Raw genomic sequence first — 24,819 nt, 5'->3', positions numbered from 1 at the left:
GGAGACAGGACGGACAGCTGATCGTCCTCGCAGTGCAGACCACGTGTAACAACACCTGCAGAGGATCGGTACATCTGAACATCACACCTGCGGGACAGGTACAGGATGGCAACAACAACTGCCCGAGTTACACCAGGAACGCACAATCCCTCCATCAGTGCTCAGACTGTCCGCAATAGGCTGAGAGAGGCTGGACTAAGGGCTTGTAGGCCTGTTGTAAGGCAGGTCCTCAGACATCACCTGCAACAACATCGCCTATGGGCACAAACCCACCGTCACTGGACCAGAAAGGACTGGCAAAAAGTGCCCTTCACTGACGAGTCGCGGTTTTATCTCACCAGGGGTGATGGTCGGATTCATTGAAGGAATGAGCGTTACACCGAGGCCTGTACTCTGCCGAGGCCTGTACTCTGGAGCGGGATCGATTTGGAGGTGGAGGGTCCGTCATGGTCTGGGGCGGTGTGTCACAGCACCATCGGACTGAGCTTGTTGTCATTGTAGGCAATCTCAACGCTGTGCTTTACAGGGAAGACATCCTCCTCCCTCATGTGGTACCCTTCCTGCAGGCTCATCCTGACATGACCCTCCAGCATGACAATGCCACCAGCCATACTGCTCATTCTGTGTGTGATTTCCTGCAAGACACAAATGTCAGTGTTCTGCCATGGCCAGCGAAGAGCCTGGATCTCAATCCCATTGAGCACGTTTGAGACCTGTAGGATCGGAGGGTGAGGGCCATTCCACCCAGAAATGTCCAGGAACTTGCAGGTGCTTTGGTGGAAGAGTGGGGTAACATCTCACAGCAAGAATGGGCAAATCTGGTGCAGTCCATGAGGAGATGCACTGCAGTACTTAATGCAGCTGGTGGTCACACCAGATACTGTTACTTTTGACCCCCCCTTTGTTCAGGGACACATTGTTCCATTTCTGTTAGTCACATTTAAAAAAATGTTATTTTACCTTTATTTAACTAGGCAAGTCAGTTAAGAACAAATTCTTATTTTCAATGATGGCCTAGGAACAGTGGGTTAATTGCCTGGTTCAGGGGCAGAACTACAGATTTTTACCTTGTCAGCTCAGGGAATTGATCTTGCAACCTTTCAATTACTAGTCCAACACTCTAACCACTAGGCTACCTGCAGCCCCATTTCTGTGGAACTTGTTCAGTTTGTGTCGCAGTTGTTGAATCTGATGTACATACAAATATTTACACATGCTAAGTTTTCTGAAAATAAACGCAGTTGACAGTGAGACGTTTCTTTTTTTATTTTTACCTCATGCAGTTTATTTACTGCATGAGGAAGCTGGAGGTGGCAGTCCTCCTGTGTTATGTGGGGATGCATCTTTGAGATTAGAGAGGCTATGACAGGGTCTGTGTGTTCTGTGATACTGTATAAAGAGCTGCTCTGTCCAGGGTCCCTTGCCACAGGCCCTAAGTGCTGAGGCATCGCCAGCATGTGATCCACCCAGCCGACTGTCCCCATACATTGTAGAAGAGAGAGCACAAACAGCCTCCATCTCTCTCTAACCAGCGAGCTAGTCACTGCTCTTCCTGTTTCTTCAAGAAGTGCAGGTGTTCTCTTGGGATTGATTCATTTTTGAATGTGTCAAATTCGCAGCACTCTCCACATTTCACCTGTTCCTCCTTGTCCTGCAAATCAATTGGCTCTAACCGTATGCACTAGTGTCTGCCTCCTTTTAGAACAGGGGTAAGCAACCGGGTTTTGATCCAACAAGGCACCACACCTGACCATCTAAACTAATTGATCAGTTCAGTGATTGCCTAAATTCAACTCACCTGGTCTTCCAGGTCAGTTAAATGCAAAACATGAAGTGCCTGCAGAACTCCAGGACCGCCAAGCTATTTTAGACCATACAGATATGTAATTAGCCTGCTGAAGGCCTTCCATCTTGTAGATCAGCGGTGTCAAACTCATTCCATTAGGGCCTAGTCCTAGTGTCTGCGGTTTTTCCTTTCAATTAAGACCTAGAAAACCAGGTGAGGGGAGTTCCTTACTAGTCAGTGACCTTAAGTCCAAGGAAGGAGCAAAAAGTCAGACACGCGACCCCTCTGTAGAATCAGTTTGACACATGTTGTAGATCATCCATCTTAGCTCCTCACAGCATGTTCTATCCAGACTCAACCCATGCTGCCCAAGGTGTGCCTCAACCTCCAGGGGACTGAGATCCAGTATTTTTATCCAGCATCTAGGTCACCTCCACATGGGACAGTCATGCAGTGTAGTCCAAGTTCAACAAGGCGCTGCTTTATCCTATTTTTCTAGAAGAAAGACCCCTAGTCATTGTACTGTAATACACTGTTCCTGTTTCCACTAAAAACAACCTCAGAAACACTGAACACAGTGTAGCAAAACAAGATGGTGTATAATATTATTTATGTTTAATATCCCCAAACAAGTCAGAAAAAGCTAATTACAAAGTAGGCTTGAACATGTTTATTATAAGAAATTAAGGGCTATTCGTCATCTGTTTATGAGACACTTTATTTCACCCATTCAACTTAGTGGTCTGTCTGGGAGGTTTTTATCAACAGGATAAATCAACAGGAGGCTATGAGTTGGTCAGAGGGCTAAGGGAGGTGGGGCTAACAGTTAGCAAAGACACAGTGAGAGCAGGGGGGGGTATAGGGAGGGAGGGTTATACAGTACAGTGTACATGAGGCAGATAACCCTGCTACACAGACAAAGCTCTGTCAGCTGGGTTTACACAAGCTTGGCTCTTCTTCCAAGGTGTTCACCGGGCCTGACTCTCTGACTCTTCCTCGTCGTCTTCATACATCTCTCCCTCCTCCTCGGTGGTGGCGTCCTGGTACTGCTGGTACTCTGACACCAGGTCGTTCATGTTGCTCTCTGCCTCGGTGAACTCCATCTCGTCCATGCCCTCTCCGGTGTACCAGTGCAGGAACGCCTTGCGGCGAAACATGGCGGTGAACTGCTCGGAGATGCGCTTGAACAGCTCCTGGATGGCCGTGTTGTTCCCGATGAAGGTGGCGGACATCTTGAGACCGCGGGGCGGGATGTTACAGACGGCCACTTTGACGTTGTTGGGGATCCATTCGACGAAGTAGCTGCTGTTCTTACTCTGGATGGCCAACATCTGTTCGTCCACCTCCTTCATGGACATCTGACCTCGGAACACCATGGCCACGGTCAGGTAGCGTCCGTGACGCGGGTCGCAAGCGGCCATCATGTTCTTGGCGTCAAACAACTGCTGGGTGAGCTCGGGCACAGACAGTGCATTGTAGCACGCACTGCCACGCGCCGTGAGGGGGGCGAAGCCAGGCATGAAGAAGTGCAGACGGGGGAAGGGCACCATGTTGACAGCCAGTTTGCGGAGGTCAGCATTGAGCTGGCCGGGGAAGCGGAAGGAGGTAGTAACACCGCTCATGGTGGCCGACACCAGGTGGTTGAGGTCTCCGTAGGTGGGCGTGGGGAGCTTGAGCGTGCGGAAGCAGATGTCGTAAAGCGCCTCATTGTCAATGCAGTAGGTTTCGTCTGTGTTCTCCAGCAGCTGATGGATGGACAGGGTGGCATTGTAGGGCTCCACCACTGTGTCTGATACTTTAGGGGAGGGCACCACGCTGAAGGTGTTCATGATGCGGTCAGGGTACTCTTCCCGGATCTTGCTGATGAGCAGGGTCCCCATGCCAGAGCCTGTGCCCCCTCCCAGGGAGTGGGTGAGCTGGAAGCCCTGGAGACAGTCACAGTTCTCACATTCCTTCCTGACTACATCCAGTACAGAGTCCACCAGCTCTGCTCCCTCTGTGTAGTGGCCCTTGGCCCAGTTGTTACCAGCTCCACTCTGACCTATAGGGCAACAACACACTTCAAGATAGAGCTTCAGCAGTTATCAACGCTGGATTTGTACAAGAGCTACACATCTACATTGTTTTAATGACATTTGGGAGCATTTACTGTAAGTAAATGAAAGCAAATGTCTTTAAAGGAAATATTACAGACTATTTATATTGTTAATGGCAGAAGAGACTGTAAATGGCAGATTGACTGTTATTGCCAATACACTCTTCTAATGCAATCACTAAGCACTGCAGCCATATTTAACCCACGTTGGACAGATACTGACCGAAGATGAAATTGTCTGGTCTGAAGAGTTGTCCGTAGGTCCCAGAGCGAACACTGTCCATAGTTCCTGGCTCCAGGTCTACTAGGATGGCCCTGGGGACGTACTTAGAGGCTGGGGAGAGACAGCAGATGAGGTTACCTGCAACGCCCTAAAAAAATACTACTGTATATCACAGTCAAGTTCAGTACAATAGGATTAAAGTGGATATTCTTAAGGCTAGATAAACCCCAAAGAGTGAGAGAGTGTTCAACTGAAACAGGTCATCACAAATATTTGAGCAACAGGGCTTTTAGTGTTGTGTTGTTTCTGGGCTTGTGTAGATGTGTGTTTAGTTCCAGTATCAGACTCACATGAGGCCTCATTGTAGTAGACACTGATCCTCTCCAGCTGCAGTGGGGAGTCGCCCTCATAGTTCCCTGTAGGGCTGATGCCATGTTCATCACTGATCACCTCCCAGAACTGCAGAGCAAAAAGACAAACATTACCAGTAAAACATAGTTCTATACAAGCAAAGTGGATGGAAACTTCTCAGCAGATTTATAGTCGGGACCATATTGAACTATCACCTGGGTACTTGGAGGTGAATTAATGGGGGGGCTCTAGTAAAAACTCTTAGAGGAGTGGGGGCCAATGTAAGTTGGGATAGTGGGCGTCTAGGCTTTGTCTGTCATCCATCCTGGGTTCTGCTTCATTGATCCATGACCCCATTTAAGCCAACAGTTAGTCCAGCTGTCTCCACCCTCCCCCAGGCCCTTGGGCCGCTAGACTCATACTGAGGTAGAGGCCCTCTCAGAGGGGACAGACTCCATCTGGAGAGGCTCTCTCTGCCTCAACACACCACACACACACACACACACACACACACACACACACACACACACACACACAGTGTGTTGCTAGGTAAAGAGACAAAAGAGTGCACTGCCTAATGAAGTCCCCTTGATCACTTCAAATATGTATACGGTCACTGAGTGTATAGGCCAGTGTGTGTGTGTGTGTGTGTGTGTGTGTTTATCAGACAGAGTGAGAGACAGACAGAGCCCTATGAAAGTCTAAAATAGAACACAGACAAACCACCGCAGGCCCACACAGACAGCAAGGGCAAAGGGCAAACACAGGACACGTAGTTGGAAGGAGGATGCCAAGTGGCCATATCAAGTCACAGATTAGATATTGTCCATTTTACAGTTTCTCATTACTATGCAATAGAAGGTCCTTATGTGCAAAGTGTGGTTCTCCTTTTAATGAGCAAAAAACACCATCTGGGCATTCACTAAAAGCAGACCAAAACGGCAAACAGATACTGTACACAATAACAATGGTCACTCAAAAGCCCCATAGTGATCCCATATTGGTATCAGTGTGTTAATCCCATATTTGTGTCACTCAACAGCCAGACAGATGAAGTGACATTTAAATGTTTTATTTCACCTTTATTTAACCAGGTAGGCCAGTTGAGAACAAGTTCTCATTTACAACTGCAACCTGGCCAAGATAAAGCAAAGCAATGAGACACAAACAACAACACAGACCTACACATGTAATAAACAAACAGTGTCAATAACACAATAGAAAAGTCTATATACAGTGTGTGCAAATGAGGTAAGATTAGGGAGGTAAGGCAATAAGTAGGCCATAGTGGTGAAGTAATTACAATTTAGAAATTAAACACTGAAGTGAGATGTACAGAAGATGAATGCGCAAGTCGAGATACTGGGGTGCAAAGGAGCAAAAAAAACAAAAATAATATGGGGATGAGGTAGTTGGATGGGCTATTTACAGATAGGCTATGTACTGGTGCAATGATCTGTGAGCTGCTCTGACAGCTGATGTTTAAAGTTAGTGAGGGAGATATGAGTCATCAGCCAGTGATTTTTGCAATTCGTTCCAGTCATTGGCAGCAGAGAACTGGAAGGAAAGGCGGCCAAAGTAGGAATAGACTTTGGGGATGACCAGTGAACTATACCTGCTGGAGCGCGTGCTATGGGTGGGTGCTGCGATGGTGACCAGTGAGCTGAGATAAGGCGGGGCTTTACCTAGCAAAGACTTATAGATGATAAGCAATGATTTATAGATTAATCCCATATGGTGTCAGTGTGTTGACAAAAACAACCTTTCCTCTATCCCTCTGTCCAGACTGCTGTGACCAAGGGCACCACACCCAGTATGAAGACCATCTTATGTCTGAGCTCTGACAATGGTGTCCCTCTTCCTCTCTCCAAGTGCTGTACTCCCTCATTTCCCTCCCTCCCTCCCTCCCTCTCCTCTGCAGAAGATACTCCTTAGTTCTCTAATTATCTATCCTGTCCCAAACAGATGTCCCCTGCCATCTAAATCAGTAATTAGGAGTTCCTCTTGTTCCTTAATTATGGCTCTGTAACTCAATCTGGCAATATCTCTTCTAGGGGACAAACAAAGACACAGAAAATAAATAAGAAATGGAGAGACAGAGATTAAAGGGAAACCGCTAGACAGCGATAGAGAAATACAGAGTTAGATGACTAAAGAGTCTGTAGGGAATTTCTGCTCTCATTCTTAGTTACTATCGCTACACTGGCAAAAGTGTAGAATTCTTCCGTCGTCATCGGACTTCATCCTGTACTGCATTAGCAATGGCAGATGTGTGGTGCTAGTAGAAATACTGCCATATCATAGTTGAGCATCAGAATGAGCTCACCATTGCAGTATATCAGACGACAAAAAGTCCCACCACCCCCCCCATCTCTCTGGGTCTCTCTTTGTTGGGAGTAACCTGAGCATTATGAACAAGTCATTTTCCCAACAACTGCCCCATTAGAGAAACGGTGGTCAGAATCAGCAAAAGAGCCGAGTCACTAGTGAAATACTCCAGAGGGGAGTGAAGAAAAGTGGACACATGACACGTTCACTTGTTCAGCTGTGGTCAAACAAGTATGTTTCAGCTGATGCTGTAGTTGTAGATTTGGTTCTGAGTAATGATGATTATGGTGATGCGGCTGATTACGATGATGAGGAGGAGGTTACGTAGCTGTCCAAAATCACTACGGAGGCACCTGAGGCTCAGGAAAGGCTGCCTTACATGTTATGAATAATACATGTCCCATCAGGCTGATGAGACAGTATCATTACCCCTCTATGTCTTTCACTCTGAAATGATTTCAATTTATGATCCACCATGTTGAACAAATCCATGATAAATCGTCTCCAGCTCCAGTAGAGACTCACAGATCATAGTGAACTAATGTAGGCTATCCCCAGATGGTCAAAACACAACAAAAGAGAAGAAGACCTGTAGACCGGTTTAGTTTTAGATGGTCACATACAGCCAGCCAATCAGGTAATGTAAGTGCAGGCAAAGCCATCCAAAACAGAGCAGCAACAAAATAAAAAGCTGTCTACTGTTGGCTAAAAAAAACATTCACACACTGTAAAATCTGCATTACAGCTTTAGACAGAAAAGCTTTCAGCATTTAGGCAATATCCTTCCTGAAGACTCACTGTCTAATAAACCATCAAAACGGAGAGCAACCCAAACCACTAGTCAGTGCGATTGTAGGCTATTTGCAGTGGTAACTTATGTCCAGGTATCATCATTTGATCCTCCATTAATACAACTTTGATGTACTGATCCAGTCAAATAGGTCACATGTCTATCTATATAGGCTATCAACTACTACATCTACTGGAAGCTGCTTTGAGAAAGAGAGCTATACTTGTCATTGTGACATTGGTCTGTAAATTGTGTTTGGGCCCTAAGTGGAGTGTTTGCGCAGCTGGACAAGCTCCAATAGTCCGAGCCTTTGTCTGTCTGCCCCCACCCCCCCGCAGTCCACCCGAGGGTGTGGTGGTTTTCAACAGTGTCTCACCACGCCTTTCTGTGCATGATACACTCGCAGTTTATAAAAGATGCTGGATCTCTGTCCATTAACCATTAAAACAAATGGTCACAGTTCCGGTCTGGTTAAGGTGTGGGCTCTCCCGGTTTACTCTGTTGACGGTGTATGAACCAGAAAAAAGGAGAGTGTGAAATGCGCCTCTTCCTTTTCCGTCTCAGAGTTCAGTTCCATCTACTCATCTCTTTCGCAATCTGCGACACAGGCGGGGATTCTAAACTATTCAACTAACCTAACGTTACCGAATAAACCTGCCGCCCCACAACTTCGGTGTAACAAAAAAATATACGTATGCATTACATTAAAAACAAGGCTTAAATTACACAACAAGGCTTAAAATGGCACAATAGCACTTGCGTAAAAATATTTTAAATAATCATATTTTGTTTATACCTTGGCTCCGATCTGGTTGCCACACTGGCCGGCTTGAAGGTGAACGATTTCCCTCATCCTGTCCTCTGTGTGTTATGTACGTCTTCTTGCGGATGTGAGAGAGTTGGAGAGGGCGCTGGTCCCAGTCGCACACGGAAGCAAAGGGAGTGTTTTGTGCTGAGTGGAGGTTTTATCTTGCGCAGGTCTGCTGTGTGGCGAAACGGGTACTCTGTTCCTTCCACCAATTGCTGACGTAATCTATGTTCTGGAGAGAGACGGTTGCTGACCAATGGCAGACACCTGCGGCAGTGCATCCCAGTGCGAGTCAGGGGAAAACTAACGGGACGTGGCTGACTTGCAGACCGATATTTCATTTTCGAACTGGTTCAAATTTGGTAAAGGTAAAAACCTCTTAAAGTTGTAAGTAACAAGAACATTTCCCAGGACATAGGCCGCACTGTCCAATTTACAGTAGCTATTACAGTGAAAGAATACCATGCTATTGTTTGAGGAGAGTGCACAGTTATGAATCTGAAAAGGTATTAATAAACCAATTAGGCACATTTGAACAGAAATGCAATGGTTCATTGGATCAGTCCAACACTTTGCACATACACTGCTGCCATCTAGTGTCCAAAATCTAAATTCGCGCCTGGGCTGGAATAAGACATTAAGGCCTTTCACTTGCATTTCAAAGATGGTACCAAAAAATATGGTTGTTTTTTTCTTTGTATTATCTTTTACCAGATCTAATGTGTTATATTCTCCTACATTAATTTCACATTTCCACAAACTTCAAAGTGTTAACTTTTCAAATTGTATCAAGAATATGCATATCCTTGCTTCATCTCCTGAGCTACAGGCAGTTAGATTTGGGTGTGTAGTTTTAGGTGAAAATGGAAAAAAAAGGGGTGGATCCTTAAGAGGTGGTAAGGGTCAGTAATAGATTTTGGCTAGTCGTGGCTGTCAAAGGGATGCTGGTCAGAAACACACAGACACACCACACCACACCACACCACCACCAACACTACGACCACAACCACCAACATTTGAAAAATCCCAGAGTCACGTGAAAGCAACAACACAGCTTAGTTAGATGTCAGGGAGATGAGAGAGGAGAGAAAATGATCTTAAACACTGAACAGTGTTACTGATTATTTTTCTGTGTGCACATAGTCTTGTGGCATGGTGCATTTTTTCTATAGACTAGGAGATCACTCACACCTACATATTTTAATGACAGAGATGAACAATTTCTGACAGCAAAATATTTTTTTCCCAAAGTGAGTCCCATATTTGTAATCTCAGAAACATTATGATTCAGTATCAGCAGATTCAGGGAGGAAGAAGAGTAGAGCACGTTGAACACTGATGACCACAACCTTGCTGTGGCCCTTATTAGCATGAACACTGCAATCATTATACAGTGAATAGTCTGGTCCAAGGATGTTTTATCTATGCCTCAACTCTCTGCAGTCTCTGCCCGCTGAGATATGTATTGATTGCTGAGTCAGGTAGCAGTTGTGGTTAAGTGCTCTGAGGAAGACTCCAGTGGCGCTCCTCATGGACAGATGGTCTGCCTATGAAGCAGGTCCTGTTTGTGTATTTGTTTGTGTGTGTGTGCACGTGTGTGTATGAGACATCTACAGTACATGCATACAGTACATCTCACACTGTAAGTTGCGTCTGTTCCAGTAGCCGTGTGTTCTGATTTCCAGAAACACGATTGTGATGGGCCATTAGTCTCTTTGGATGTCTGGGCCTGCTTTGTCTTCACACGGAGCCTGTGGAGAGGATGACAAGCCAACACCCGTGAAACCAACAGCTGAGGAACCTCTGCTCAGAGCACAGAAACCAGTATGAGGCAGCCACCACAACCCCCTCCTCTCTGCCCCCTCAGTGTCTGCCAACCACTGCTGCTTAGCAACTAGATCTACACAATGTGAGCGAGCCTCCATCGCTAATCAGCCACACAGTGTGGGATAGCTGTTGATTTCCTGTTCGTCTGCTAATACAGCTGAGATAACTGTGCTTTAGCAGAGGGGCGTTCACCTGTTAGAACATCAATAAACCATAGTGTCCCTCTAAAGATGACACTAACACCAATGATTACGCTATTGACCACACTGCCATAGACTTGGGAGTGGAAAACTAGATTAGAGGGATTATGTATGGAATCTCACTGGGTTAGAAAATTCCGAGTTGATACTTTAATTAGACATTGTGAATAGTAGTCCTACTCTCACTGCTCTGGGTTACTGGTAGTCTGCTATGACTCTGTTGAGGATTTAATGAGAGTTGAATCATGGATTATGTCACTGTTCTTTAGTCTGGCAGTGTAGCCTAGTGGTTAGTACATTGGACTTGTAACTGAAAGGTTGTAAATTCAAATCCCTGAGCTGACAAGGTACAAATCTGTCATTCTGCCCCTGAATAAGGCAGTTGACCCACTGTTCCTAGGCCATCATTGAAAATAAGAATTTGTTCTTAACTGACTTGCCTAGTTAAATAAAATCCCCAAAGTCTCCACATCCTGTGGGTCTGTAGAACACTGGCCTATTCACTGCCAATTCTGGGGGTAATGACAAAAACTGAAGCTATATTTTTTGCCAGCACTGGTCAAGAGTTGCTTGTCCGCCCTTCCCATGTCTCAAAGCCAATATGGCCATCTAGTGGTCAGAAACTGCCAGAGCCTCTCTAACATGTTTGATGTAAAGGGCCCCAATAGTGGCACAGAGTGTGGTGAAGCTGATCAAATTGATGCATATAACCCTCCTTCAAAATGATTAAATCATGCATCTCATAACTTATCTATCCTTCTCTGACTCTGCATTATGCCAGTAAGATTAGAGAGGAGGATTGCCATGATGAGTCACATGGCACCAGTTGACTTGATGACAGGGTTATCTGGTCAACCATTATAAAATGGCAGTTCACATCATGAAGCACTGTTGACGAGACAGTATCCATATTTGAAAGGCCTTAAGTGAGTTTACGACTCACTTAATTTGTTGGTCGGGACCTCTCTTCTTCTAGACAAAATCACTTCTGAGAAGTATTTTGAATGTCCGGAGGGAAATAAATTCTAAACCAATAGGTCTGAAACAACCTCTCATCTCAGAAAGAGACTGAATGTGGAGTTTTTGAAACCCACACAAACACAATTAAACTGGGCACTTGGTATGACCCCATACCTAACGTTTTGTCTTCCTAAGTCTTTCAAACTGCCCTTTATCTAACCTCTCTTTAAAAATGAGCATACGAGCTAATTTCAGCAATTCTCAGTAATGTCTCACTTTCAAATGAACATATTGCTGAAGAGAATACTGTAGTTAGATTTTCATGGAAGCTTCCATGCACAGAAATACTTGTGCTATTGTTTTGATTGGGGCTGTGTCATACAGTGTACAGTTCATACTTATGTACAGTTCATTGTATAGACCATTGTTGAAAATATAACCTATACAGGGTTAGGCAGAAGGCATCAACAGGCAAGTAAGAATGTTGGTTACCTAATTTGATTCCAGTGTGACTAGGAGACATTGGGCTCAGACCAGACTTTCTTGGGGAAAACACGCACAGTATGGAGCCGTACAATGGAGCCTGTACAATCAGGTCCTTGTCAGGATTTCAAGCTCTCATTTGGATGCCAGCCACTAAGTGATTACTGCACCCATCTCATTCCAACCTCAGTCATCCATCCATAACCCCTACATGCCTAATCGCCTCTATCGATGTTCTCTGATTGGATGTGGTGACCTCAGAGGCATGGCAGGGTGACTGTGTGCATGCAGAGACACACGTACATAAGGGGTGTGTTCCAGATACACATTTTCTGAGCAGTTTTCTGCATAGACCCTTATATAATTTGTATGTGGTTCTTGAAATGTTGCACTTCTACTGTCATTGTATTGATAATCTGCACAGACCTGCATAGAACCTGTGTACCTGGAACGCACGCAAGGTCAACAGGGGCATGATTGAGGGTACACTATGTCCACATTGACTTCATCATGTACTACATTGTACTAAACCAAAACTATTATAAAGCACTATGATGAATTTGAGTTTGTAGAGGAAATAATCTTAATCTATCTTGACTCCTTTGTCAAGAAGGGTTTAAGTTTCCTCCCTTGGGTTGCAACAATGAGGGCAAGCATGTTGGTTCTTCAAACCAAAGCAGTGGAAGATGTGAACAGAGCAGCTTTGTGCAGCAGAGCTAATGGAGAAGACACCAGTTGAGTGTCAGCCCCCTCCACCCTATTGCTTCAGTGAAGTGACAGGAATTCCTATTTGATGCCTAATAAAGGGACAAAACAAGAAAATGTTTGTTGATATGAAAGCCCTCTGTTATTACAGTGCATTCCAGGCGCTCAGTCCTCCAAAAATAAACAGCCTACCCCAGGGCCCACAACGACCGTCTACCACGTGGTGGACGGGGGTGGACGGGGGGAGGGCAGGCTGAAGTCCGTGGCCCTCTGGCTCTGTCTCCTACTTCTAATGAGGATGTTAGGATACTATGTCCATCCAAACAAACAAATTCACAAAGTTCCAAAGGTTACAGTATCATCAGTGCACTCTCAATCTCAGATGCTGCTCAATCACTTTTCTGTTTATTTGATAGAAAGCTCCTGTCACATTTTTGCATACAGCATATGGCTTTGGTTGACTTTGGTTGCCAATTGAAGTCATTCAACAAACAATAGTGCAACAGAAATCTAGAAAGCTCACTAGGTGATTTGTGAAGGTTATGGTTCAAAGGCTTTGATTTTAAAACGGGGATCAGAAAATGATCCAACTTAATTAAGATGCCCATAAACAGCTTTTAATTTTCCCCATCAGTTTAAAAATGTCTCCTCCCATTAAAAAGCACTCCGGGGTCAGCTAGTTGAATGGACCTTGTGTCTCAGTGGGCAGCTTAACTAAAAATAAATGCATTTTGCATACATATCTCTCCATATTTAAAATCTCTTGAAAACATGATTTGTCAATCCCATGATAGCAAGTATACAGCTGTATAGCCTGGCTCAAATCAAATTGTCCTCCTCTCTTCCTGGTCTTGTATCAGCCAAGCTAATACAGTTGTATATACAATGGTGCAAAAAAGTATTTAGTCAGCCACCAATTGTGCAAGTTCTCCCACTTAAAAAGATGAGAGAGGCCTGTAATTTTCATCAAAGGTACACTTCAACTATGACAGACAAAATGAGAAAAAAAATCCAGAAAATCACATTGTAGGATTTTTAATGAATTTATTTGCAAATTATGGTGGAATATAAGTATTTGGTCACCTACAAACAAGCAAGATTTCTGGCTCTCACAGACCTGTAACTTCTTCTTTAAGAGGCTCCTCTGTCCTCCACTCATTACCTGTATTAATGGCACCTGTTTGAACTTGTTATTCAGTATAAAAGACACCTGTCCACAACCTCAAACAGTCACACTCCAAACTCCACTATGGCCAAGACCAAAGAGCTGTCAAAGGACACCAGAAACAAAATTGTAGACCTGCACCAGGCTGGGAAGACTGAATCTGCAATTGGTAAGCAGCTTGGTTTGAAGAAATCAACTGTGGGAGCAATTATTAGGAAATGGAAGACATACAAGACCACTGATAATCTCCCTCGATCTGGGGCTCAACACAAGATCTCACCCCGTGGGGTCAAAATGATCACAAGAACGGTGAGCAAAAATCCCAGAACCACACAGGGGGACCTAATGAATGACCTGCAGAGTTCTGGGACCAAAGTAACAAAGCCTACCACCAGTAACACATTACGCCACCAGGAACTCAAATCCTGCAGTGCCAGGCCCATCTGAAGTTTGCTAGAGAGCATTTGGATGATCCAAAAGAAGATTGGGAGAATGTCATATGGTCAGATGATACCAAAATATAACTTTTTGGTAAAAACTCAACTCGTCGTGTTTGGAGGACAAAGAATGCTGAGTTGCATCCAAAGAACACCATACCTACTGTGAAGCATGAAGGTGGAAACATCATGCTTTGGGGCTGTTTTTCTGCAAAGGGACCAGGACGACTGATCTGTGTAAAGGAAAGAATGAATGGGGCCATGTATCGTGAGATTTTGAGTGAAAACCTCCTTCCATCAGCAAGGGCATTGAAGATGAAACATGGCTGGGTCTTTCAGCATGACAATGATCCCAAACACACCGCCCGGGCAACGAAGGAGTGGCTTCGTAAGAAGCATTTCAAGGTCCCGGAGTGGCCTAGCCAGTCTCCAGATCTCAACCCCATAGAAAATCTTTGGAGGGAGTTGAAAGTCCGTGTTGCCCAGCAACAGCTCCAAAACATCACTGCTCTAGAGGAGATCTGCATGGAGGAATGGGCCAAAATACCAGCAACAGTGTGTGAAAACCTTGTGAAGACTTACAGAAAACGGTTGACCTCTGTCATTGCCAACAAAGGGTATATCACAAAGTATTGAGATAAACTTTTGTTATTGACCAAATACTTATTTTCCACCATAATTTGCAAATACATTTATTAAAAATCCTACAATGTGATTTTCTGGATTTAAAAAAAATAATTTTGTCTGTCATTGTTGAAGTGTACCTATGATGAAAATTACAGGCCTCTCTCATCTTTTTAAGTGGGAGAACTTGCACAAATGGTGGCTGACTAAATACTTTTTTGCCCCACTGTAATTGTATTCTTGTATTCAAAATAGTGTCTTCAAATATATTGATACCTGAAATAGAAAAAGGAAGTAATTATTATCTTTCAAAATGATTTAATAATATATTAAAAGTGATTGAAACTTTATTTGGAGGACTTAGAAGAGCAGTGGACTGTAGGTCTCGATAGAGACCTCTCCTCTTGTCTGAGAGAAGAGGCAGTTAGACAGATGGTCAGCCCAGGTTACACTGAGGACAGAGAGCTTGTGGGCCTTTATATGGACAAGAGAGACACATACAGTATTTAAGAGGGGACTAAATTAATTCTCACATAACATCACTTGTGGCATGAGAAAGGTTGAAATTACACTTCTGGACCAAAATAGTTTTTTATGAAAAACATTTTTATCCACAGGATCACATACTGACTAAAAGAAATGAGGATTGACATCAACAAACATTACATGATTAAGAAATGTATGACATGCAATATGTACACTGTACATAAAATAACAAGAACAATAAATATTTTAGGATTAATTATGTTATTATTAGTATTGCAATAATAATAGTAATTATTAATTATCAATATTACAACAATATTATAGCAACAAATGATATCATGACAACAATAGTGTTATAATTATATTGTTATCATGCGTACTATCACTGTCCTCATTACTGATGCTGTTATTAAATAATACACCATCATGTGCTGAAATAACAAGTCCCAGAAATGTTCTATATGCACAAAAAGCTTATTTCTCTCAAATGTTGTGCACAAATTTGTTTACATCCCTGTACGTGAGCATTTCTCCTTTGCCAATATATTCCATCCACCTGACAGGTGTGGCATATCAAGAAGCTGATTAAACAGCGTGATCATTACACAGGTGCACCTTGTGCTGGGGACAATAAAAGGCCACTTTAAAATGTGCAGTTTTGTCACACAACACAATGCCACAGATGTCTCAAGTTTTGAGGGAGCATGCAATTGGCATGCTGACTACAGGAATGTCCACCAGAGCTGTTGCCAGATAATTTAATGTCAATTTCTCTACCATAAACTGCCGCTAACGTTGTTTTAGAGAATTTTTCAGTATGTCCAACCGGCCTCATAACCGCAGACCATGTGTAACCACACCAACCCCTCCACATCTGGCCTGGGTGGTGGTTGGGCCTGGCTGGCAAATGGTTGGTCCTATGCTCTCTAAGGCCCACCTATGGCTTCACCCCTGATTGGCTGGGCCTGGCTCCTCAGTGGGTGGGCCTGGATGACAAGTGGGTGGGCTGCACCCCTGCCAAGTCATGTGAAATCCATAGATTAGGGCCTAATGAATTTATTTCAACTGACTGATTTCCTTATATGAACTGTAACTCAGTAAAATCTTTGAAATTGTTCCATATTGCGTTTTATATTTTTGTTCAGTATATATTAGTACAATTTGACCATAGCAATATGTTGATATACAGTAAAAAGTCATCTAATGTACACATTTACAATGAGAAGTTTGAGCCTTGGTTCTGACACACAGCCATAAAATAGCATGGATTGTTTAAAGGGATGAATATTGATACCCTCTTGAGGCTTTTGAAAATGTTATAAATATGTTGAAACATTCAAATTATTCAGTACATACATAACACAATTAAAAAACATGGCTAGTCTACATTACATGGGCTACTTGTAAAATAAACATTGAAATAAACATTTTGTTTCCGTCTATGCATACATTATTATTTGCATTAAAATGGTGAGGATAATCTTAAAATGTCTGATCTGTTTCAAGATTGGATTTCATGTAAATAGTTGTATTCCAAAAGTTTTATTTCAATTTATAGGTCATTTTTGTCAAAGGCCTAAGTGGGCTAAGTTAGGCCTGTGAAACGTCTTTGGAAGTTGGATGTAAACAAATAATGAGTGAATAAATAAAAATGCAACTCTCTATATAGACCAATTAGGCTATTATTGGACTTCACAATGCACTCATTTATTTAATCAAAACGTGACAGAATTGTTTTCTTGTACAAAACACAACTTAATGACTCTCATATTTGTGCATCTTTCTTTGACTCCATACAAAGCATTAGGGCTAGTGTATATCAGTATGCCCATTGATTTTTTTCTTCAACAATAACCTCTTTCAAACAACATCCTCATCCCAACAACATTCTGGGAAATTCATTCCTATTTTAGACAGAACACTTGCTATATCTTATTTAAAGTCTATTTCCAGTGTCGGCTATACAATTAAAGCACAAATTACTATTTGTCCTACATAGTACACTGTAAAATAATCATGTTTTTATGCTAATTTACTGGCAGCCATTTACCTGTAAATTACTGTAAAAAATGTACAGTATGTTACTGTAAATTCCAAAGCAACTTTGGTTTAACAGTACATTACTGTAGTACATTACTGTAAAGGTTACAGTAATGTACTGTTAAACCAAAGTTTCTTGGTGCCTGAGAAAACTGGACCCGCAGCCTTTACACACATTGGCATCTTTGAGAAAGTTATGTCAGTTGCTGATATATGGAGATGATAACTAAATAGCAAATTTGAGGGTGTTAAAATCACGGTGTTGAGGTAAAAAGTGTTGTGAGTGTTATATCTGAGTGTTGATTCTGGTGGGATCAAATCAAATATTCACTTAGTCACTCACTTGGTGAAGGCTAGATGACTGAAAGCCATCTAATGCAACAATCATGTCTCTGTCACTAACAAACATACAGCAAAAAAGTAACCCTGGGAAATAAATGAGCAGTAGTTACACCCGAAAATGTTAAAACAACAACTCCAAATGAGTTACTGTAACACCACGTGTTAAGTCGGAATTTGCAACACCCATTGTGCTAGGGACCAATCACTTTTGGGGTGTTGGTTTATCAACACTTTTAAAGGTGTTAGTTTAACACTAGGCCATTTAACACTGTGGGAGTTACAATTCTGATCACACATTTGCTGTGTATAATTAGATATAGATGCTTTAGATTATGGTTCAAGCATTTGTTCAACACGCAAGTATGGCATATATGTATGGCTTGGCCTGCAACATGGAAGAGGCCAGGGGTTGGTAAAATGTCCCATACGTGGCACTGTGTCGTTTTGCGCAATCCAACCTGAGGTCTCATAGTTTATTAACTATGTATTTCAGTTAATTCAACAGCAATGGCAGGCATTCGCCTAATAGTGCCGCAAATATCAAATAATCTGTTATTCCTGAACAAATCCTGCAGTCACGTGAACTTCCATGGAAATAGACACTCAAGTATGGAATCGCATCGAAAGGTGACGCAGGAGCAGAAGAGCAGCTCCTTGAGTGTCTTGCGCAGCTCCTGGCTCCTATAGGCGTAGATGAGTGGGTCGATGAGCGAGTTACAGATGATGAGGATGAGGAAGAGGTTGAAGTAGCTGAAGAAGCAGGTGCAGAAGGGGGTCGTGGGGCAGGTAAGGATGAGAATAAGGTGGAGGAAGAAGGGTCCCCAGCAGAGGATGAAGACCCCTAGCAGGATAGTGAGCGTGATGGCGCCCTTCATGCTCGTGCCCTGGCGGCGAGACTTGTAGATGGCCATGATGCGCCGCGAGTGCACGTGCGCCAGGATGAACATGTGCATGTAGAGCACAGCGGTGAAGACAAGAGTGATGCAGAAGAAGGTGACGAGGCATACAATGACGGCGGTGTGCGAGTGGTAGACGATGAAAAGTATGCTGGCGGTAATGCTGGTCAGCCACACCATCGCGATGATGGTCACGGCGCGCTGCGTGGTCATGATGCTGTGGTAACGCAGCGCGTAAAAGATGGTGATGTATCGATCCGCGGCGATGGTGCACAGGAAGGACAGTGATGACACCACCGAGCTGCAGTTCATGATGTCGATGACGTTGTCCAGGTGCCGCAGCATTTCAGGTGTGACCACTAGCAGCCCGTGTTCGGTGAGCAACATGACTATGGTCTCCACTACGTTGGCGACGCTGACCAGCATGTCGGAGACGGCCAGGCAGCATATGAAGTAGTACATGGGCGAGTGCAGATTGCGGTTCTTGATGATGGCCAGCACCACTAAAATGTTCTCCAACAGACTAATGAGGCCCAGCGTCAGGAACAGCTCCTGTGGAATGCGGAGCGAACACGTCGTAGAGTTCTGCTCCCTGGCGCCGGTGTTGTTGGTGCTGTTCTCACTGTACATAGTGAGGGTGCTCAGCTCCATGTGGTGGTGCATGATGAAGTTATGTTGAGACGTGTTGTCCATCATGTCTGCTGCTCTCTGCTGTTGTAGGCTATTGGATGAGGTGGAAAGAAAAAGCCTTAAAATATTTTCTTTGTGGTCTCTATAGTGTAACAGAATTAACTAGTTATTCTATAGACATCTATCCTTTTCAACTGGACTGTGACCGCAGGAAAAAAAGAGCACAGAATGTGTGAGGTGAAGGTAATTTAGCTCACGTTTATGTCGCAACCCTGAAATTGGAGTGATGTTTTCCCACAAACGGAGGTCTCCAGAACGAACTTTAACACAGAGTGAAGAGCCCAGATGCTCACAGTGGAGAATCATCCATGTGAAATCGTCTCTTTCCCAAGTAACTGTTTAGATTCAAAGGTTTATCCAACTGTATTTTGCACATAGTCCATATATGGTATTTCCAAGTGATGAGAATCCTAGTCTGAGTCTCAAAACAGCTCATTGGTGCTGGATCGCATGAGAGAAAATCCTCTACCATTTGGACGTCCAAGTAGGCTCCAAGCAATCATAATGCGTGAACTGAAGCCTATCCAAGTGAGCTCTCAGGCGCATAAAGTGACAGTGGGTTCTTAAAAGGGTCCACCGCCTTTTTAACTCCTCCTTTCTCATAGCGAAAGCCAACCGCATGATTCTCAGACTGACACAAACTCTAATGAACGCGTGATCCCGCATGGAAGTATTTAACAAGATTCGGGAGTAAAATGGATGGAGAGAGTGTAGTATTGATATACTTACTAATCGCCTGAGCAGAGCATAATAATAATGAATTAAGTCATTGAAATACATAGTTGAGAACATGTTCCCCAGCACTAAAATGGAATTTACCGCGCACTGTGCACAACTGATGTGACCAATTGATTTAGACAATGCATACTTCATGTGCCTCAAATACACGAGTGTACAAAACATTAGGAACACCCATGGGACACTCCAGACACCATGGAAGGGCTATTATTACACATGCATCTGCCTCAGCCCTGTATCTTATCTAGGATGTGATGGTCATGGTCTACACTGAGTGTCCAAAACATTAGGAACACCTGCTCTTTCCATGAGACAGACTGACCAGGCAAGACAAAATATTTAAGTGCCTTTGAGCGGGTATGGTGGTTGGTGCCAGGCGCACCAGGTTGAGTGTGTCTAGAACTGCAACCCTGCTGGGTTTTTCACGCTCAACAGTTTCCCGTGTGTATCAAGAATGGTCCACCACCCAAAGGAAATCCAGCCAACTTGACAACTGTGGGAAGCATTGGAGTCAACATCCCTGTGGAACGCTTTTGACACCTTGTAAAATCTATGCCCCTAAGAATTGAGGCTGTTCTGATGGCAAAAGGAGGTGCAACTCAATATTAGGAAAGGGATTCTTAATGGCAACCGACAACAATGATCAGCTAATTTAAAAAATGACACGCTGCGCTCATGTATCTGTATTTGGACGGGAACTTTACGCACAGTGCACAATTGTAAATTAATTCATGATTATGGCTCAAACTGTTGCTGTATTTTTCTTCTTTGATATAATTGCGAAATACATTTGTAATTACAATAAAGATTGTAAAGGCTCGCAAACATGATGTTTGTTGTCTACCAAAACAGCGGTAACGTGAGCTATTACCCAAGACAAATGGGAGGGGATTTGGATAGACAAACCCGATTGAATGGGTTGGTCCATTACGCATGAGGGTTTTTGTAGTGACCTAGTTGTAGCAGAGCCACTTGGCATTTTGACAGGTTTTGTGTGTGTATGTGTGAGGGGGGGACTACCTGTCCTGCGTCCCGAGACGATTATAACAGAAGGACGGGCTCTTTTCTCCGCTGCATTGAATCGGATGTTTTTTTCTTCTTCCTTACAATCTCTATTTGATTAAATGTTTTTATACCGTGTAGTTGAGCCACCAAGAAAGCGTTTTCCAACTTCAGAAACCCTTCGCAACACTTCAAGCGGAGCCTCAGGTTAATGATGACGCAAGAAGCTACCCACGCAGGCTACAGTAGCCTGCCTACACATGGACAAATTGAGTTCGAGTGTTGAACCTCATCCCAGCCACCCAATAACAATACACAGTGATCCATTCAGGACAGACTTTGGACTCATGAAGCAACATCACTTTAAACCAAACCAAACCTAAACCATAACAAAATTAAATATATAATTTAGTTGACAATGTTCATAAAATATGTCCAAAACAAGATATATTTGTTAAAACTTGTGACAGCTGAGAAGTGAATACTCACTGCTGGAGGAAACCACATACAGAGTTCTGAACAAAGTGCCAAGTGTTATGGCTCCAGCCTTTGAAACAATCCTTCTCAGTGCTTGCATACCCAGCCTCTTCCTCTAGCGATTACATGGGAGATATAACACACACAAACTGCAGTTTGTGCAAAAGGCAGCATTCTCTCACCTGTGGAGAGCAGCAGTGTCAACTGTAAGCAGCCAGACTGTCCATAGTTCGAGTGTGATAGTGTGAGAATCCTCCATTCACTCAGGGCCAGACACATCTGTATCAGCCTCTAGCTGAGGAGCACCACTCCTACCTGGGACTACAACTTCAGACCTGACCAGACCGACTCAACATCTGGGCCTATCACACACAGTCTGCAAAAGGGGCATCCAACTACCATATGTGTGTCTGGACTGTCACTCTGTCTGTCAAAGAGAGACACAAGAGGGGTTGGATGGGGTAGGGGGGACCCAATAGGACAGATGATAAGTGATGTGGCCAGTGGCGACCTGTCATTTAGGGCAGGTGGAGCAGAGCCCTGCCTGTTTTGAATGTTATTTTGGCATTAATACGATGTAAAAATGTAAACAATGTAAAAAAAAGAAAGAAAAAATAATACTTGAGTTAATAAAGCTGCATTCAAACATGGTCTCTTTTTTGCTTTCTTGAGGAAGGCAGCTCCAAAATGCCTAGCTCAATGCTTTCTGTGGTGGTGGGGCAGCCAGCGGAAAATATGGAACTTAGGGGTTGGTAATGTTCTCTAATTGAGCTGTGATAGGCTCAGTGTTCTGTCACTCATGGGGACACTACTTCACCACAAAATCTTCGGGGAGAGCTCGAAAATTCAACCCCCTTGGGTGCTGCCATAGAGTTACATTAGAATTGCCCATCCAGTAGCTCTTTTCCAAGCTTAAAAGGATAAACATTCAACATTGGCCATGCTGTCAATCCATAATGAATTCTGCTTTGAACGCTTTGAACGGTCATCCAACTCGGAATTGCATGTCGGGAACTCGGGCCCCTTTCTAGAGCTCCGACCTGAAGATCACTGACGTCATCATGATTCAATCTGTTTTTTTTTCAAGTTCCCAGTTGTCTTGAAAGCACCAATAATCCAGAGAATGTCAGACTTTAATGACAAAATTTGCCCACGAAGGACCGCCTCGCAACCTTCCTGTTCAAGTGAGCACAGCACAGAGAGAATGCCAAGAATGTGCAAAGCTGTTATCAAGGCAAAGGGTGGCTATTTGAAGAATCTCAAATATAAAATATATTTGAATTTGTTTAACACTTTATTGGTTACTACATGATGCCATGTGTTATTTCATATTTGTGATGTCTTCACTATTATTCTACAATGTAGAAAATAGTAAAAATTATTTTTTTTAAACTTGATTGAGAAGCTGTTCTAAACCTTTTGACTGGTACATTAACCCCAGTTCAACCTCAATACATTGTTAAAGGTCTATTACAAGTGCTGACCAATGCACCTGCTGTTTCACAGGGTGTTTCTTAAAGCAATGTCTCATAACCAAATATAGTTATTTTACAGTGGCTTTGAACTAACCATGTAATAGTACATCCCAGCAGGCAAAACTACCAGCTTTAACTTTATAATTCATGATTTAGTTATTTACAGTTCTGAATGTTCTGTAGTTTATCTAATCCAGTAGAGAAATATTTCTGGCCATTTTGAGCCTGTAATCGAACCCACAAGTGCTGATGCTCTATATACTCAACTAGTCTAAAGAAGGCCAGTTGTATTGTTTCTTTAATCAGCACAACAGTTTTCAGCTGTGCTAACATAATTGCAAAAGGGTTTTCTAATGATCAATTAGCCTCTTAAAATTATAAACTTGGATTAGCTAACACAACGTGCCATTGGAACACAGGAGTGATGGTTGCTGATAATGGGCCTCTGTACGCCAATGTAGATATTCCATTAAACATCAGCTGTTTCAAGCAACAATAGCAATTTACAACATTAACTGTCTACACTGTATTTGTAATCAATTTTATGTTATTTTAATGGTTAAAAAATGTGCTTTTCTTTAAAAACAAGGACATTTGTAAGTGTCCCGAAACCTTTGAAGAGTAGTATATGTCGCTGATAGTCCCATCCTCCTCTGACACCGAGGTTCACATAGAGCTGGGAATGTACTTCATATCACAGTGAACACTACCGACCATTTGCTCGTGGGGATAAGTCTTAGCAGGGAAGAAGGTAGACCTCACATGAACACCCCTCGTGACCCAGGCACTGCAGTAGCTGCAGGTAAACTCTGGAACAAGGCCCTCGTTTGAACAGCAGTTTACCAACTGCACCCACAGCATTACACCATGTGGTTCTTTTCAAAAACAGTAGAGAGAGGATGTATGTGTGTTGTTGATGTGGGTGTCTTTTAAGCGAGTACGGTTTTGAGTGTGTGTGAGCGGCTTTGTACCCTTTCACTCTGCTTTCATTTATACATCCTCTGATAGGACCCAGCATATTCCTGGACTATTTCAAGGGAATGAAAACTAGGCAATTACGCAAATGAGTATCATGGGATGGTCTCTTCTTTTTGCCAGATGGTCTTTCAAGAACAATAACTTGGACTCTTTTAAACCCCTGGGCAACATATCACTTATCAAATTACTTGGAAGAATCAACAACACACAACAAAAATACAGAGGAAATAAAACATCAAAAGTAATATGGAACAGTGGTGGAAAAAGTACCCAATTTGTCATACTTGAGTAAAAGTAAAGATACCTTAATAGAAAATGACTCAAGTAAAAGTGAACGTCACCCAATAAAATCCTACTTTAGTAAAAGTAAAAGTATTGTGTTAAATATACTTAAGTATCAAAAGTAAAAGTATAAATCATTTCACATTGCTTATATTAATTAAGCAAACCAGACAGCACCATTTTCTTATTTTTATTGACGGATAGCCAGGGGCACGCTCCAACACTCAGACATAATTTACAAACGAAACATTTGTGTTTAGTGAGTCCGCCAGATCAGAGGCAGTAGGGATAACCCGGGATGTTCTCTGTTTAGTGAGTCCCCCAGATCAGAGGCAGTAGGGATAACCCGGGATGTTCTCTGTTTAGTGAGTCCCCCAGATCAGAGGCAGTAGGGATAACCCGGGATGTTCTCTGTTTAGTGAGTCCCCCAGATCAGAGGCAGTAGGGATAACCCGGGATGTTCTCTGTTTAGTGAGTCCGCCAGATCAGAGGCAGTAGGGATAACCCGGGATGTTCTCTGTTTAGTGAGTCCCCCAGATCAGAGGCAGTAGGGATAACCCGGGATGTTCTCTGTTTAGTGAGTCCCCCAGATCAGAGGCAGTAGGGATAACCCGGGATGTTCTCTGTTTAG

At 43.2% G+C, this 24,819-nt stretch overlaps 2 protein-coding genes across 2 annotated transcripts; both read right to left on the bottom strand.

Annotated features, from left to right (window-relative positions):
• Positions 1-2,441: 2,441 nt before the first annotated feature.
• On the bottom strand, positions 2,442-8,563 carry LOC112263757 (tubulin beta-3 chain). Its single transcript, XM_024440318.2, has 4 exons — positions 8,370-8,563; positions 4,455-4,563; positions 4,105-4,215; positions 2,442-3,827 (listed from the first exon to the last, which is right to left on the bottom strand). The coding sequence occupies exons 1-4, from the start codon at positions 8,424-8,426 to the stop codon at positions 2,755-2,757; spliced, it is 1,350 nt and encodes a 449-aa protein (XP_024296086.1). The 5' UTR covers positions 8,427-8,563; the 3' UTR covers positions 2,442-2,754.
• Positions 8,564-16,061: 7,498 nt separating this feature from the next.
• Positions 16,062-19,824, bottom strand: LOC112263758 (melanocyte-stimulating hormone receptor). Its single transcript, XM_024440319.2, has one exon. The coding sequence runs from the start codon at positions 19,240-19,242 to the stop codon at positions 18,226-18,228; it is 1,017 nt and encodes a 338-aa protein (XP_024296087.1). The 5' UTR covers positions 19,243-19,824; the 3' UTR covers positions 16,062-18,225.
• Between the last annotated feature and the right edge of the window lie 4,995 nt (positions 19,825-24,819).

Source organism: Oncorhynchus tshawytscha, unplaced genomic scaffold, assembly GCF_018296145.1.
Source record: "Oncorhynchus tshawytscha isolate Ot180627B unplaced genomic scaffold, Otsh_v2.0 Un_scaffold_4_pilon_pilon, whole genome shotgun sequence".
Taxonomy (NCBI): domain Eukaryota; kingdom Metazoa; phylum Chordata; class Actinopteri; order Salmoniformes; family Salmonidae; genus Oncorhynchus; species Oncorhynchus tshawytscha.
The sequence above is the reverse complement of the archived record's forward strand: the minus strand, read 5'-3'. Positions and strand labels throughout refer to the sequence as shown.

Bases quoted from the DNA above. Each gene is read 5' to 3' on its own strand.
- LOC112263757 (XM_024440318.2), bottom strand. From the start codon at position 8,426: ATGAGGGAAATCGTTCACCTTCAAGCCGGCCAGTGTGGCAACCAGATC. The intron at 4,564-8,369 runs GTATAAACAAAA...TTTGCTCTGCAG, and splicing joins GCAACCAGATCGGAGCCAAG to TTCTGGGAGGTGATCAGTGA. The intron at 3,828-4,104 runs GTCAGTATCTGT...GTTGCCCTATAG, and splicing joins ACCAGACAATTTCATCTTCG to GTCAGAGTGGAGCTGGTAAC.
- LOC112263758 (XM_024440319.2), bottom strand. From the start codon at position 19,242: ATGATGGACAACACGTCTCAACATAACTTCATCATGCACCACCACATG.